This window comes from Alligator sinensis, unplaced genomic scaffold (assembly GCF_000455745.1).
Source record: "Alligator sinensis unplaced genomic scaffold, ASM45574v1 scaffold288_1, whole genome shotgun sequence".
Taxonomy (NCBI): Eukaryota; Metazoa; Chordata; order Crocodylia; family Alligatoridae; genus Alligator; species Alligator sinensis.
This window is the reverse complement of record NW_005841876.1, coordinates 3,665,848-3,682,782: the sequence shown is the minus strand read 5'-3', so window position 1 is coordinate 3,682,782 and position 16,935 is coordinate 3,665,848. Positions and strand designations below refer to the sequence as shown.

At 41.1% G+C, this 16,935-nt stretch overlaps 1 protein-coding gene across 9 annotated transcripts in view; it reads right to left on the bottom strand.

The window, feature by feature from the left end:
* The window catches only part of ATP11A (ATPase phospholipid transporting 11A), a 267,750-nt gene that overhangs the window by 23,126 nt on the left and 227,689 nt on the right, over positions 1-16,935 (bottom strand). For 5 of the 9 annotated variants that reach the window (XM_025196104.1, XM_025196097.1, XM_025196098.1 and 2 more), the window contains one exon: positions 11,387-13,466. The exons of 1 other annotated variant lie outside the window; for it this stretch is intronic. In XM_025196104.1, coding sequence (XP_025051889.1) covers positions 13,209-13,466 — 258 coding nt within the window. In that variant the 3' untranslated portion in view covers positions 11,387-13,208. Of the gene's footprint in view, positions 1-11,386; positions 13,467-16,935 lie in introns of those variants that run through there. 3 more of the 9 variants (XM_025196102.1, XM_025196103.1, XM_025196101.1) reach the window with 2 other exon arrangements.

Genomic DNA, 16,935 nt, shown 5'->3' with positions numbered 1-16,935 from the left:
CCACCCCGCTCCAGCCACTCGCCACCCCCTGACCCCGCATGGACTATGCCCTGGGCCCTGCCCACCCTTAGGGACAGCTCTACCTACAAGGGAAAGATAGAGAGAGACTGGAGATGAGCTGACAGGCTCAGGCGAGTGGGCTACACTGTGGTGAAGGGAGAAGGAAGACCATGTGCTGTGATAATGGCTGGGGTTGCCCAGACCCTGCTGGGAATTCACTAATAAGTCAATTTACTTTTATCCTGCTAGTGGGGTGATTTACTACATCCTTTCTGACTGGGGAATTAACTTCTTATTCTTCCATTATATCAAGGCATGGCAGGCGAGTCCCAGGGAGAGAGATTTCGTTAGTCAACCCCATCTGGCCACATAGTCAATGGCCAAATTTATGAATCTGAATTGGCTGAATCTTAAGGGACAATGATTCAAATAACTGAATCAAATCACTGTTCCTCCGAATTGGCCAAATCTGAAGTAAATACTTGCTGCTTCGCACACGCCTACCATGGGGATCCAGTACCAGGAGAGAGCATCTAAGTACTTCAACGCACATAATAAATACTGAAAATAATCATGATTAAAACATTCAAGAACTACTGAACAAGTTTTGATGCAATAGGACCTCTATCAAAATCTTTACCTTGAAGCGCAGATAAAATAATTATCTGGGCTGGCTATTAGTTTCATTATAGTCATCCTATTTTACTTTGCCATATATCCTTCTGAATGAGATATTTCCTCTTCAAAAAACATAAAATATCATAAAATCAGCAATGTAATATTGGCTTCCTAATAGGACTGTCCATATGCCAAAAAAATACTATGGAAGTTCTACCTTGCCAAAAATTTGGAGTGGATTTCAGCATGAAAGCAGGTAAATTACAAGAAAATAATATCAGGAGCAGTCTTCTAAAGAGATGAATAAACAGCTAAACTGACAAAATAAACATGCTATAGACATTAAAATACCTGTGATACAGGAAGATTGGAGTAGGGCTAAGATAACCATCTTTAAAAAGGAGTTATGGGTAATGTCAAGGAGTACAAAACAATGAGGCTTACATCCAGGGGCAAATCCAGAGGGGATGCAGTGGGGAAAGAATCAATGGCAGGTGGGGAGAGGGGTAAGGAGAGTGGAGGGGACATGCCTTTGAGCACGGAGGGGAAAAGGGTGATTCTTACATGATTTGAGGACTTAAAAGAGTCCCCAGAGGCTCCCACAGTGAAATCTGCCTGAACTGACAGGTGGGCAGGGAGAGGAGGCTGGGGGGGCGGGAGAGGCAGGGTGCAGTCACCCCTGCAGTGTGGGTGGCTGCTCTCCCAGATCCTGGATCTGCTCCTGGCTAAATTAACATCAGGACACCAACAAAACCGTGTCATTCATCAACATCTTTATTCATACATTATCTCCCCATTTCCTCTGCCCTTTTCTGTTCTAGTGTCTCTTAAGTCACAAGCCTTCTGGAGAACATAATGGCCTTTGTACAATGCCCAACACAATGGGCCCTAAAACCTCAGGGTTAAGTAGCAGTGAAAAAATAGGCAATAAAAATTATTAAACTGCAATAGCAAAGCATATTCAAGGGATCACATCCTTGGAAATTTTCAAGAGCAGTTTGGACAGATACTTGACTGGTATGTTTAGTCAGGGATGATCCTACCTTGAGCAGGGGGGCTGGACTAGATGACCACAAGAGGTCTCTTGCCCTATTTTCCTATGATTCTATGATTGCCACAGGATTGAAATGGAAAAAGTATGCATTTTTCTACCCTGTTTGAATTCTTTTGAAACATTAAAGGAGTAAGCAGGCTCATAGGAAAGCAATTTATATTTTCAAATGTGTCTGTTACTAAGTGTCTAATGACAAGCTCTTCAGCCACTGCTGTGAGCATAGTTAAGTCCTACATTCTGTAACCATATTTGGAATAATTTTTTAAAAAATGCTGAAGAATTCAGCATGTGTCCTCAGCCAAACACCTGATAGATCATTTGCTCTCCCTCTGCTCTGCTTGGACCTGTACTTCATTTTCCTCAAAAGAGTAATTGTCCCATTTACAACAGAAAGCAAAAGCCGGATGTCAAATTAGCCGGGAGCACAACAGATCAGTCAAGGTGCTGGAAGAGTAAACTCCTAAGCTAGACACAAGCCTTTTCCTTTCCTGGAATTTATTTTGAAAGATTTGCTTCTGAGCTGGGTTGTCTGGTTCATGTTGTGGGAGGGTAAAGTGTAGGGAGAAGAAGCCAAGCTACACCAGGGATATGAGAAAAAAAGGGTCTCAGAAATAACAATGAATTAACTTTACATCAATATGTATTATCAGCTATTAGCCATAGCTGTGCTTAGGTGGGACTTTGCAATGAGGAATGAAGATCATTTCATGACAATTAAGTCTGCCACAAAACATAAGGAAGAATTCATCCCTATCCTTCCACAGAGTACAGAGCTGCAAATATTTATTTGCTGACTTCTCTATGGTGCTGTGAAAACAACCAATAGGGCCTGTTATAAACTACAGTTAAAGCAGCAAGGCACATAAAGTAGAAATAAGCAGCTAATGCTTGTTATGAGACTAGGTTAGTAGTGTGCACACTATTACTAACCCAGATTTACTCTAAAAGTTAGATGAATAGAAGTGAAAAATATCACAGATACAAAATTTAAGGCACTCAAAAACTATAAGGATTTAGAACTGCCAAGAGGACCTAACAAAATGTACCTGGTCCTGTCTACCTACTCTAGATATATTTATATAAATGTACCTAGAGGCTATGTGACAACAGCATATAAAAAAACTAATAAACTAATAAAAATATCTAACTGGACAACCCATTGGTAAATGAAATTTGACTTTAAGAAGTGAAAGACAATTTATGCGGGAAGAAAAAATTTAAAATAAATAATGGCATCAAAATGGAACAGAACTAGGAGCCTTAGTGGGCACACTAGGTATCTTAATAAGTCTGTACAATGTGAAGTAGCAGTCAAAAACCTGATGAAAATGTTAGGTAAGGATGCAGTAAAGAGATACAGCAGAAGGGAAAATATTACAATAGAACTACATCAATCTGTGGGTTAAAATCCTGGCCCCTGGAGAGTCACAGTTTCATAGTAGGTAGGGTCGGAAGGGACATAAGCAGGTCATCAAAGTCTGACTGCCTGCCATGGGCAGGAAAGAATGCTGGGGTCAAATGACCCCGGCTAGGTGATTGTCTAGCTTCCTTTTGAAGATCCCCAAGGTACGGGATCTTCAAAGCGAGCACCACTTCCCTAGGAAGTTGGTTCCAGCTCCTAGCCACCCTGACTGTGAAGTAGTGCCTCCTGATGTCTAGCCTGAACCTACTCTCAGTCAGCTTATGGCCATTATTCCTTGTAACTCCCGATAGTGCTTGGGGGGAACAGGGACTCTCCCATTGCCTGCTGGTCTCCCTTGGCAAGTTTGTAGGTGACCAACAGATCCCCTCTCAGCCTTCTTTTGTGGAGGCTGAACAGGTTCAGGTCCCGTAGTCTCTCCTCGTAAGGCCTACCCTGCTGCCCCTGGTCATGTGAGTGGCCCTCCTCTGGATCCTCTCTGTTATCCACATCCCTCCTGAAGTGCGGTGCCCAGAACTGGACGCAGTACTCCAACTGTGGCCTGACCAATGTCGCATAGAGGGGGAGGATCACCACCTTGGTCCTGCTCATGATTCATCTATGTCCGTATTGATACCCATTCTATTCTCATCCGCCCACCTCTGTAACCTGTCCAGATCTAGTTGTAGCCTGTCCCTCTCTTCTAGCATGCTCACTTCTCCTCACATCTTAGTGTCATCTGCAAACTTGAACAAGGTGCTTTTCACCCCCTTGTCCAAGTCACCAATGAAGATATTGAACAGTGGGGGCCCAAGGACCGAGCCCTGGGGAACCCCACTGCCCACGTCCCTTCAGGTCGAAAATGACCCATCCACCACCACTCTCTGGGTGCGGCCCTCCAGTCAATTTGTGACCCATCTGACTGTGTAGGTGTCGACACCAGTCGCCTAATATTTTTTAATGAGGATGGGGTGAGAGACAGTGTTGAAGGCCTTCCTAAAGTCCAGAAAGACTATGTCCACCGCGACACCTGCGTCCAGGGCTTTTGTGACCTGGTCGTAGAAGGCAACCAGGTTGGTCTGACAGGACCTGCCTCTAATGAACCCATGTTGATTGCCTCTAAGCATAATCTCTCCTGCTGGTCCCTTGCAGATGTGCTCCTGGATAATTTTCTGAAAGAGCTTCCCCAGGACTGAGGTAAGACTAATAGTTTCCTGGGTCCTCTTTCCTCCCTTTTTTGAAAATGGGGACCACATTGGCCCTTTTCCAGTCCTCTGGCACCTCGCCAGAGCACCATGAGTGCTCATAAAGCCATGCCAGGGGTCCCGCACTGACCTCTGCTAATTCCCTCAGCCCTCTGGGGTGGAGATTGTCGGGACCTGCTGATTTAAACATGTCTAGTCTCTCCAGAAGTTTCCTGACTAGGTCCTCACAGACCCTGGGCCTGGCTGCGCCTCCCCTGGGTCCGTCCGGATTCCCAGTGGAGGGGGGGGGGGGGGGGGGGGAATGTCCTTGTCCCCGCTCAGAAAAATGGAAGAGAAACTGTTAAAGAGATTAGCTTTGTCACCTGGTGCTACCACCAGATTACCACGCAAGTCCTGCAGAGGCCACATGTTACTTGGTACCTTCTTTTTACCCCCTATGTATTTAAAAAAGGACTTCTTGTTATCCTTGATCTGGGTCGCTAGTCCCAGTTCCATCTCTGCCTTAGCCTTCCTAACAGTCCCTCTACAATCTCGAGCAATAGAGAGGGGCCCCTCCTTGGTGAGGGCCCCTCCCTTCCATTGGGTGTATGCCTCCTTTTTGGCTTTGAGGCATTTCTGGATGCTTTTGGTGAGCCATGGGGGCTTCTGAGCGCTCTTGCCCCCTTTGATCCTCATGGGGATTGTCACCCTTTGGGCTTGGAGGATTGTCTCCTTAAGGAACGACCACTTCTCTTGGACTCCCAACTCCTCTCCCCTCTGGGACCTCAGTGCCTCCCTGACTAGTCTCCTTACCTCATTGAAATCCGCCCTCCTGAAGTCCAGGACTGCTGCCTTGCTGCAGGCCTTTGACACCCTGTGCTGGATGGTGAATTCCAGTAGGCGATGATCGCTATTGCCCAGATGGTCGAGCACCCGCAGTCCCCTCACCAGGACATCGTCTGTGGCCAGGGCCAGGTCCAACACGGCACTTCCCCTGGTGGGACTGTGCACCTCCTGGGTTAGATGGAGGTCCTGTAATTCATCTAGAAACTGGCTAGGAGTCGATAGCAAATGTTTAATTGACTTTAAGGGAGCCAATAATATTTCCCCCTTCTTTATTCATCATAATTTTGTTAGAAAATTTCCTGCTTTGATCAAGGGCTTGGTCCTGCTTTGAGCAAGGGCTTGGACTAGATGACCACCTGAGGTTCTTTTCAACCCTAATTTTCTATGATTCTGACTCCTTTATATCAAGAAGGACATGGAAGAAATGGAAAAGATGGACTAGAAACTTTTGGAATGTCTCCATATAGAGACAAACATAAACTGTACATCCTAGGTAAACAGTAGGAAGAAATAAGCTAAAGTATACTGTAAAAATTATGGCTTATTTAAATACAGTATGTTTGTAGTCTGCACAATGCCAAATGGTGCAAATTTTAAATACATGTGACTTAAGAGCAAGGTGAATCAATTGATTAAGATGCCATTGGGAGACATTCTGTTGAAGTGATGCGTGTCTATTTCTTTCCCTCTTTTCAGGTCACTGACCTTAGGTCAGGTCAGGTTCACCTGCTACCATAATTTTCAGTACACAGTACTACCTACTAGGGCTGTGTGAAATTTCGCCAGTTGTTTTGACTCATTTCGAGGTCAAAACAGCAAAATCAAAGCAAATCAAAGGGTGTCAAAATAGCCTTGAAACAAAACGAAGCTAGTCGAAATGTTTCGAAAGTTGAAACATTTCGACCATAGTGCTGGGGATGGGAAGTCAGTCCAGCTGGGCTGACTTCCCATCCCCGGTGCAAGATCCGGCAGGAGACAGGGAGTCGGCTCAGCTGGCGTGCCTCCCCATCTCCCGTGCTAGATCGTGCCGGGGCAGGGAGGCCCCCAGCTGGGGTTGGGAACTCAGCCAATGGTCGCACTGGGGAAATGAACTCAGCACAGCTGGGCTGAGTTTCCCCTGCTTGATTGTGGGGCTGGGAACTCAGCCCAGCTGGGCTGAGTTGCTTTCCCCAGCCCAGCTGGGCTGAGTTGCTTTCCCCAGCCCCAAGGTCGGGCGAAACATCGAAACAGCATCAAAACAACCTCAGTGTTTCAACAAAGCAAAACAGTGAGGTTGTTTCAACTTGAAATGAAATTCAGTACAAAATGCTGTTCTATCCAGACCTTGAAACTGGAGTCAGAACGGAACTGTGCCATTTTGCACAGCCCTACTACCTACGACTGTTAATGCCAAGTGCTGGACAGCAACTGAATAACCTGGCAACCTCTAGGATGCCAATGGCTATGGGCAGAAGAGCATCTCAAAAGGGGTTCTAGTCTCATCCCTGCCTGAGGAAATGCTGCCAAAAGCTTGTGGAACTGAGGTCCACTCCATGATATGGTAGACTAACCCCTTTAACTAGTCAGCAGCCAGCCTAAGTGTAGAGACCCAATCCACTGACAAATGCATGATCTCCTTTGTTCCAGCAGCTCCTGCAGCCAAACTGGCTACAACTGGACTGGAACCTGCCTTTCCTTTTGATTAAACCAGCAGCGCTGAGAGAGGGACACCAGTGCATGGGCGACTTAGTGATTCCATATATACTGCCCGGGTTCTTGTGCCCTGGAGAGGTCACTCCAGCTTTGTGTTATCTTTGATTAAGCTAGCTGATGCCACACTTGGCACAACTCTATTGTCCTGTGAGGCAGACAGATGTCTATTACTTTTAGGTCATGCCAACTGCTCATAGGATGCTAGCAGTGTAGAAAGGGGTGTCAAGTATCTGGCCTACAGGACTTCTTGCAGACCAGAAAATTCACCTCCCAATCTGGCTCCCAAGGCCATAAATTCTGCAGTGGTGTGGAGGACAGCATTAACCTCCACAGGTGCCACAGACACTGTTTCAGTGGGGCCAGAACCTGGGGGTTAATACTGCTGCTACTCACCTGACTGCCCAATTTCTGGGTTTATATCCCCATTAGGAACAATAGAGAATGTCAGCACTCCAGAATGCCAATAACCTCTTCTGGGACATGGGGAACCGAAATTAAGATCCCTGGCTAGAATCAAGCAAAATAAAAACTTGAACACTGGGCCATTCCAAGTGGCTATTTGGATTCAGACTCTAATTCTTTCACACAAATGACAGAACACATTTTTGTCCCAGTTCTTAATCAAATGTAAATAGGAATGATAGTGGTGAAAAAAATTCAGTACAATGCCCAAAATACAACACTCATAGCCATTGTCATTTGAAAAAACACACTGATGGTTTTCTCAGATTTATATGATCTCTGATCTATATATAGTGGTGTTTCATTTAAATCATGGAAAAATGTGGATTTGGGCTTACTTTTTCTAAACAAAAATTGGGAATTTTTTTTTAAATCAGAGAAGTCAGGATCCCTGGTAATTAGCCTAATATTTGAAGCATTCATCCAGGAAGAGACACACCTGGGTTTAAAGCCATAATCATCCTGAATCTATATACAGTGGTGTTTCATTTAAATCATGGAAAAATGTGGATTTGGGGTTACTTTTTTTAAAACTGAAAATTGGGGATTTTTTTAAAATCAGAGAAAACCAGGATCCCTGCTAATTACTGGTAAACTGACACCATCGTTAGGCACCTACCATTTTAGAAGCACCAAGAACTTGAGATCTGAAGTGGATGGATGCCTATAAAGTACAGGAAGCAGGTACCTACCTCTGAGGAGGGTGGGCAATCTGACCCACCCTTGCGCCTAGTGTTTCTCATTGGCTAGCTGTCTGCAGTGCCCTTTTCAGTGCTTAAGCACTCCAAATTGCTCGTTAGAAGCTTGTAAACTCTCCTGACCAAATGTACAGGGGTCCTAGGTTCCTAAATCCTTCTATCTGGACTACCCTCTTGGGCAAGGCACCTATTTTTAGGTATGCTGAAATCTAAAAATGGAGGTGCCTATGAGATAAATTTGGCTCCAGACCTAAAGTCTTTCAGATTCACAGGCTGCTTAGAGATGTGGAAAAAAACCCAAAACAGTGCTTTACTTTCACAGCTTGGCACGCCCTTGCACCAAACGCAATGTATACCCAGAACATGTGTTGCGTTACTTCGACCCAGCTTGCCCAAAGTCTGTATAGATTGGGTGCTTCAGCAGGGCTTTTTGGTGTTATCTAATAGCTGACTAAATCAGATTTAGATAAAACTGCTAAAAAACTCCGCTGAAGCACCCAATCTGTACAGAAGCTGCGGAGCCAGGTCAAACTAATGCACTTCCTCTTCTGCATAAGCACTGTTCCCCCCTCCAGCGCTCTTAATGAGTTATTTTGAGGGCACTGTATAGATGTCTCTTCAACCTGCCACTTTTAATGCTAGTAGTTAAACTTATTTTAAGATTAACATTGTGATAGTACATAAGGATGGTACATCCTGGTGATGTTCCCCGATCCCTGCTGCTATTTGCTCCTTTGGCAGCTCTGATAGGAACTGCTGCCAATCCAGCCAGTGGCCAGGAGTTTAGTGGTTAATTCACAGCTATATGTTAGAAGAACCTCAGGTAGGTACTAATTACACGTGTCCAATCCTATTTAATCTGAAAGAAAGGTTTTAATTTGAATGTGAGAAAAAGACGGGATTTCCCAAGGCCAGCAATTCTAGGGGTTCATCCTCTGTGGTTTAGAGTGTTTGTTTTAATTTTTTATGTTCACAGCTTGTGAAACTGTATAGAAGGAATGCAGCTTTGCCAGACTGGCATCAGTTTGTATTAAGTTGAAACTCACCAGTAAAACCAAGATGAGGGGGAGTCTTTTTATTACACAAGACTTTTCTGAACTCCCCTCTTTTATTAATTAAGCCCCCCACCTAGCTACAGCAGCCTACTGAAAATAAATGTGAATGCAACCACACCCAGTAACATATTCAAAACACTTATTTAATTCTCCGTTATCTACTCACAGTTTATTACAGGTTAATAAGAAATTATTTTATATTTAAACTAAAATGATTTTAAATTGCTTATGAACAAACTTAAAACTAGTCTTTAATTTTTAAATTTATTGCAAGCAGATACATTTCTTCTGCTTATATAATCTACAGAAAGGTCCAAAATATAAATGAATAAAGACAAGTTATATTTAAGTATCTACAGAAATGAAAGTTAAAAATATAGCACTGAAAATAAATTTTACAGTAATGGATGATTATTTATTCACACTTCAACAGTTTAGATCAGGTAAATGAAGTGTAATAGGATAATCTAAGCATTAGGTTTGAAGGCTGATTTATTTTCAAATAAATGCACCTATCATTGCATCATTGAAAATAATGTCAGCATTTGGTGCTGATGACTACAGACATCTTTGATGTTTAATGCACTGATAACTACTCCTGTTGCTCCCAACAGCACTTTTGCAGATTCTACTTTACATTATATAATGAAAGGACATTTTAAAAGAAGTGTGTATATACAATATATTTTAAGTCAGAAATAACATATTAAAACTCAATATATTTTCATAAGGTAAAAAAATTAAAGCTATATAAACTGATTTGTAGATTATTCTGCAAAGTAGAATCATGTACTTTTTCACTTTCATAATACTTGGACAAATTTCCATTACAGCTTTGTTAACAGACAGTAGCATGATCACAGTGATCTCGCTGGCTTTCAAAAATAGTGTCGGTGCAATTCAGTTATTTTTTTTCCTTCTCATTTCAAGCCAGTGGGATCAAGACAAACAGGCTAATGCAACCAAGAAAAACTGTAAGCTTTCACACTGAGCAGTTGAACAAACAATATTAATTACTGTACACCATAAAATGAAAATGATTCCAGTATTTTGCTACAAGCCACTTCAGGAATACACACACTTGAGTGGCTACAAAGCTTGAAATACTTTCTAAGACTTCACAAACATTTAGTTAGTGCCTACCAATTTCAAGACATTTATAAAAGCAGTTATGGAGACATTTTGTTGTTAAAGCTGCAACAGTTTAAACAAGGCAAGTTAAGAAGTTATATAGTTTATCATTATGGTTTTTCCTATCCTTACAGTTCTTTCATCATTCAACAGCCTGTCAGCTTTCCATGTCTCAGTGATAATACAATCTTTGTGTATTCTTTAGACGTGGCTCTTGCATTTACACCTTAGTATTTTTCCATCCATTTACAATGAAACTCTGACTTCCGTTAATATCTGCTGCAGTGGACTACGTTTGCATGATAACAGTAACAAGGGACTGAAGCAAAGATTACCCAGGAAAATTGTTTTTTGAAGTTTATGCTTTTTTCATTTAGATGGTATGTTTTAACAGATGGATAAATAGTACCAACTATTTAACTAAAAGTATTGCTAAGTCAAAGCAGAAATACTTGTTAAAATGCAAACAATCTTCCTCCTTTCTAAGATGACAAGTTTAAACAGAATTATTTGTCCTTCAAACACTTTTCTAAGTGTTTCATCCTGTATACCATCTCTATTATTAATTTCTAAGAAAGAGTTGGGCTGTAAGAAGTTTGTAGTAAATTTTTGTTAGTAGACAGAGCAGCAATGCAGCATTTTCAAAAACATCAAGCAAGAGTCTTCTCATTTAAGGCTAAAAGATGGAAATGAGAAAAAAAAGTAAAACAGCAGGAGGTTTTACAGAAAAAAAAATCAGCATAAAAGTATAGCATAAGAAAGAGTAAAACCCTAATCACTACTAGCACTAACAGCATCAAACCATCAGTAGTTGATACAGCAGTAGACTTCTGTTTCTAATTTTAACATTCATCAGAATTTTAACATTCAGCCACAATTCCACTGTAAGCTAAATTTAAGTGGCCAAAACTCATAGGTATAAAAAAGCCTTTAAAACATATACTTAAAAAAATTGAAATGGTGTGTTAACAAAAGTACGCATAAAACAGATATATAAATAGCTACAGTATGAAAAATATTTCAGTGCAAAGGCAATTTTAAGATTTCTAAAAAATATGTTACAAATAATTTGTTAACTACACACAGGAAATTTGTCACCACTACTGGTATAAAACATATATTAGGAATTTAAAATATATACACCAGTGTTTTATGTAGGGGACAGTTCTAACTGACCAGCATTCAAGTATGTAGTGGCAAATATATATAAATATAATATATATATATATATATATGTATATATATAATTATATATTACAGTATGTGACCAATATAATGGCATTGTTTGAAACTAAAAAGTGCTACATGGTAAATGGCAAAAGTGACTTAGTATCTTTATACAGGGTAGTGGGTGAATGTGTGGTAAGCATTGCCATATTTTTTCTTCTTTCATCTTTGGTATACTGAAGTTTTCACAACTTAACAATTTTCACAGGGATTAATTGAAAACATTGTGGTAAGTGTTTCCTAGTGGATTTAATTTACTTTCATTTAAAAACTCTAGTGAAGTTTGAAGTTTTTTCATACATACAAGCAAAAAGAAACTTCCTTCACTATGCCAATAGCATTAAAAAGGGTATAAACAATGCCTTGGTCAAGTTCTCTAATAAAGGCAGCAAATTTGATCCCAAATATTTTGTTTCCTATAGAGAAAAAAAATTTAACTGTCTGCCAGAAACATTTTAAAAGATACACTTGTTCACCTGTTATAAACATGGGGTACAATAAAACTAATAAGTATTAGATTCGTCCTTCAGATGTTTTTACACCCCAAATAAAACACTGGACTAAAAAAAATCTGGAGAAGTAGACATCTAGTAGTAAAATTAGTACAAGCTAAAATAAACTCTGCAGACTGCAGAGAAAGTGGATGTACAAGCTGGCTGGAATGCCTAGTAAATAATGCATACAGATGACTGGTAATCATTGTATCAGAAATGTGGTTGAATTGACAACAGATGTACACCATCTAGTGGTTGTCTCTCAAAAAGATTAACAAGTGTATACAAACTGCTTTATGAGAACGTACTTCTACTGGATCCATTAGCTAGCAGTTTACCTCACAGTAAAATGGGAAAAAAGCTAAAACAAAAATCAAAGAACAAAAATCCAGATATTAAAAGCATCTTATTTGGATACTGTAAATGACTGAAAATAAGATTTTTTTCATAGCACGGGCAGGAAATAGAAAAAAAGTAAAACCAGTACTTCTTAATACATATACTTAAGATTTACATGCAGATGCTTCCTTTCCATAAGGGTAGCTAAAGTGGTGGGAATGCTGGTTCAACTTATTTATTTATTTTTTAGAAATTTCCCAAAACATTTTAAGTTTAATTATTCCATTCCGTATTTGTTTAAGAAAGTGTGAATATTGGTGGTCTGACTTATTTGACAGCCAGCTTGACTCCAGAAAGTGTGAACCTATTCTAAGCAAAATGATTCTGTCTATCTTTCTACAAGGAAAAAAACGAACTCAAAACCATACATAGCCCTGATTTGGCCACTTACAAGGAAGTGAATATTAGAGGGAGTTTCTTGAAAGCAGGTTTGCACAGAGGAAACACCAGTTTGTTCTACAGAAAGAGCAAAGAAAGAAAAAAGGACAGAGAAAATAAGAAACAGCACTTGTTAAATATGCTCTAAGTGACTTTCACCAAAGAGATCTGAGGTCACATTGCTTCTGGCTGAAAATTAAAACTGTTGATCTCAAAATGTAGGTCACTGACTGGAACTATACACTTCAAGTAATAAAGGGAACAACTAAAGACGACAGAAGCAATAAATGCACAAAAGTCTTGACACAAAATGAAGATCATTTCTAGTGCTTTCAGTCTTACAGTGCCAGACTGTGCAGGTTGTTCATTGCTTCAGCAATTCAAGACAAAAATAGGCAAACAGGCCTGGAAGGATTCATACTTCTAGCTCTTGATCCTGTTAGTCTGAACTTTACTTCAGATGGCCAAAGCCAAGTATATTTGAATATGGGTCTGTGACATGTTTGTTTTCTGTATTTGCAAAAAAATAAACAAAAAAATACAGTTCTTAAAGGCTTGAATTGGTGATCTGTCATACAGATGTTTCCAAACCTGACCCACTGTAGCAGTAGCTTGCACTGGAATTGCAAAGCTTATTTGAATAGCCAAAGACAGATGGAAGTATTGAATAATCAATGCCTTTCCAGTGCGTAAACATCATTTTTTTAGAATGAGAATTAGACCTTCTTGGTGGGGAACTGCTGCAGTCATTGCTCCTGTATCTTGGGCTTTTCATAGAGGCAAGAGGTGTGAATTCTGAAATGTGGTCCTGATGCTGCCTTGATGTATTCTGTCAAACAAACAACAACAATAAAAAGAAACACACAGTAAATGGGCTATATAAATAGTGAAAAGCCTGCTACGTTAATTTCTTAGTAGTGTTATGCCCATGGAATCCTCATAATTCTCAGTAAGCCACCACTATCTGGCTTGCTTGCTCCAAGCAAAGGTGTACCCATCCTCCCTCCTGTTAAGCAAGTGACTAATATTTACACAATTAATTTCAGATGAGACTGAGAAACCCTGAATTCTTTATCTATAACTGCTGAAGCTGACAGTGGACTCAGAGAACTGATGAGAGAATACAAGGATCATTTGCAATTTGAGATTTTTTTATTTAATAGGACTAACATATGTTGCACTGATGCTTTACACATCTTGGCTATACCCATTTATCAGTCTACAAGGAACATTAAGGGGACAGAATAATTTTAGCCATTTTGTTCAATATTTCCAAAGAGAGAATTCTCCTCAACTAATTTATGTTAGCAGATGAGAATGCATTGTGGTTTAAGTGCACTAGGCTTTTACATCTAAGCAAGATTAGATGTTACAGCTTGCTTAGGTTACATATGACATCTATTTGCAATCTAATACTATTACACATGAAATACTATCAGAGCCTAATGATTCACTAATATTATTCTGTACCATCAAAAAAAGAAAGGCACCAATTTCACACACTTGGCAATCTCTACTCAGGAAATACTCAGGCTAAAAATAACAGCGGAGTTGGATGACAAGTCTTAAGTGTAGGTGCATGGATTAAGACAAAATAAGTAAAGTGATTTCCCAAATAAGGGTATCTATTTTCCTTACCAAATACACACATAACTAACAGTTATAAGTTATGGAGGTTATGTGGCTGCATTTAAGAAAACAGTACACCCTGGGTGTGTCTACCATGTTATTAGCATGCAGCAGTAAACTCCGACATGTATTGAACCAGAGTTTATTGCTCCCCAGGAACATGCGCCTGGGACCACAGCATGTTGAGCCACATAGGAACAGCTCCAGCTGGCAGGCTGACCCCGCAAGCCCCCTGCCAGCTGGGGCTGCTCTGACTTGACTCAATGTACTGCGGAGGGGCTGGTTGGGGCATGAGGGTGCTCCAGTGCAGGGCGAGCCAGCAGGCAGCCCCGTACTGAAGCACCTTTGTGCCCCAGTCAGCCATGTCAGTGTCTACACACGTAGTGCTGTGAATTAAAAAAACCTCTGCAACAGGGTAGTACAAGTGGGGTTAATTAGTCTACTCTGTAGTAAATGTCTTGTGGAGATGCATCCCTTAAGAATTATTCAAACCAAAACTATCAGTTATTCTCTCAGTAAATACTGAATTAACTAGCATTCCTTTATTCAAAATAAAAAAGGGTAAAAAGAGGTTAAAATCAAACTAAATTTCAATCATTCTACCCACTTTTTGTTTTGAAAATTTGTCCACTAGTTAACATTATCTTTAATACCAGTAACACCCTAAAAATACTCTTTTGTACTATTTTTTGAACCCAAGAATGCACAAACGGTTTTCTTTTTAACTCCACAATATAAGCACTCTTTAAAGGGAGACATGAAGCCTAGATGTATTTCAGGGACTTATAAAGACCAGAGGTAGACATTAAAAAAGAACCCTTCCCCCACATAAGTCTCATAGATATCATGTTATCAGGAATTATTATATAATGGTTTTAAAGGGATTTTAAAAAATGGATCTAGAACTACTTTTTATTCCTCCATCTGTAAAACTAAGTGCCTTAGTTACCATAAATCTCTCTAAAAATGGCAAAAAGTACATTTTGATGTAAACGGTTAGAGCTTATTCTCCTACCAGGGTCTAAATGGTGGTCAGGCATCCTAATGGCTTGTTTACACTGGCATGACAGGAGGTGTCAGCAAAAAGTGGGCAGAGTATACCTCACCCATATTGCATTTACTTGCATATATAGGTATACAGCAAACCCAGAAGCTTGTCAGTGAGGATATGCCAGGCTTGTCTGTCTGCATCCACTCTCATGCACTCAGTCTTCACCATAAATGAAAGCAGGTGCTGGGAATGAGCCAAGCAGCCTCTGGTAAAATTACAGCATTGAAGTGCACCAGTGAACACAAGAGAGCAGCATGTTGGTGGCTGCACCCTCATCAGGACAGCTTCCATTGGAACGCAGACTAGCCCAAAACACCTAGAGAGCAATCTCCTTCCATCCTACTAGAGTCCCTGAAAAAATACGGATGCACCTTTTTTGGCACTGCACCGTCACCTTATCCTTAAGGCTAAGTCACAAAAAGTGATAAAGAGTGCCCTTAGGCATTTCAGGGGTGAAACAGCATTTGGTCCTACAAGTTTAAATACAATTATATTCCACAATGGTCAAGTCTCTGGAAAACAGTTAATGCAAAGGGTGAGTGGATCTAATCACTTTTTGTGCCTTAGTCCTAAGGCTAAGATAAGTTGTGCTACCCAGGTGGATGCATTAAGGATTTTTAGGGACTGAGCAGGGTAGAAGAGGATCACATTTAGATACCCAAGTGCCACCCAGATGCCTAATATATTAAATAAGATCAGACCTCAAAATATTGGGATTCAGTCTGCTATCCTGGCAGCTTCCAGTGCTAGCAATATGCTGGGAAGCTGTGCATCCCCTACTTACCGATCTTATCAAGCTCCTGTTCCTAGCTCTACAGAGTCACTAAAAGAACGGAGGTGCCCTTCCTCCACATGCCTGCTCTGTCCCCCTATAACTGCTTCACATTTCCACTCACTCTTAGTTTGGCCATTGGTCCTGTTCTATACCAGACCTTTGTCCTCTGTCCATTTATGAATGAGGAATGGACAGCAGAAATTCCTGCTTTTCAGTTCACTGACAGAAATACATATTAATATCCTTGCAATTTTATTGGCTGTGCCTAGAGGTAGGGCGGTGCACAGCTAGGAGAGGGCTTCTGAGCCAGTCACAGAGTGAAGGAGGCAGGAAGGGAGGTGGTGGTCCCACCCCTTGCTGCTGATTGGCCAAGGGGGCTGGTGCTCCCCCTCCCCTTGCTGCTGATTGGCCAAGGTGACAGTTCCACCCCTCACTCCTGGGCTCTCCCTCACCGAAGGGCTGTCCTGTATTCTGGGGATGTGTCAGTGGCTATCTGACTCTCTCGCTATACACTCTGCCACTTTCCCTCTCCCTTTAGTTTCCTACAAGATATTTTCTAAATCAGCAGAGGGTATGGGGACTGTAGAAAAAAGTAAAGGAGAATGCAGATATGTGCATTAGCCCAAGTGGAGCGTACTTGCATGAAAAGGCTTGTATTTGTAAGACTAGAGAGATGTGAAGGGACAGGAGCTGAGACAGGGAACTCAGAACCTGAATCCAGATGTCCCTGTGCTCTCCACCCCCTGCCACCTCACCGTGCCTGACAATTCTGTTCTGGCATGCAGTGGAAGCGAGGCAGCAATGCCATGAGGAATTCACCAACGCAGTGGCACACAGAAACTG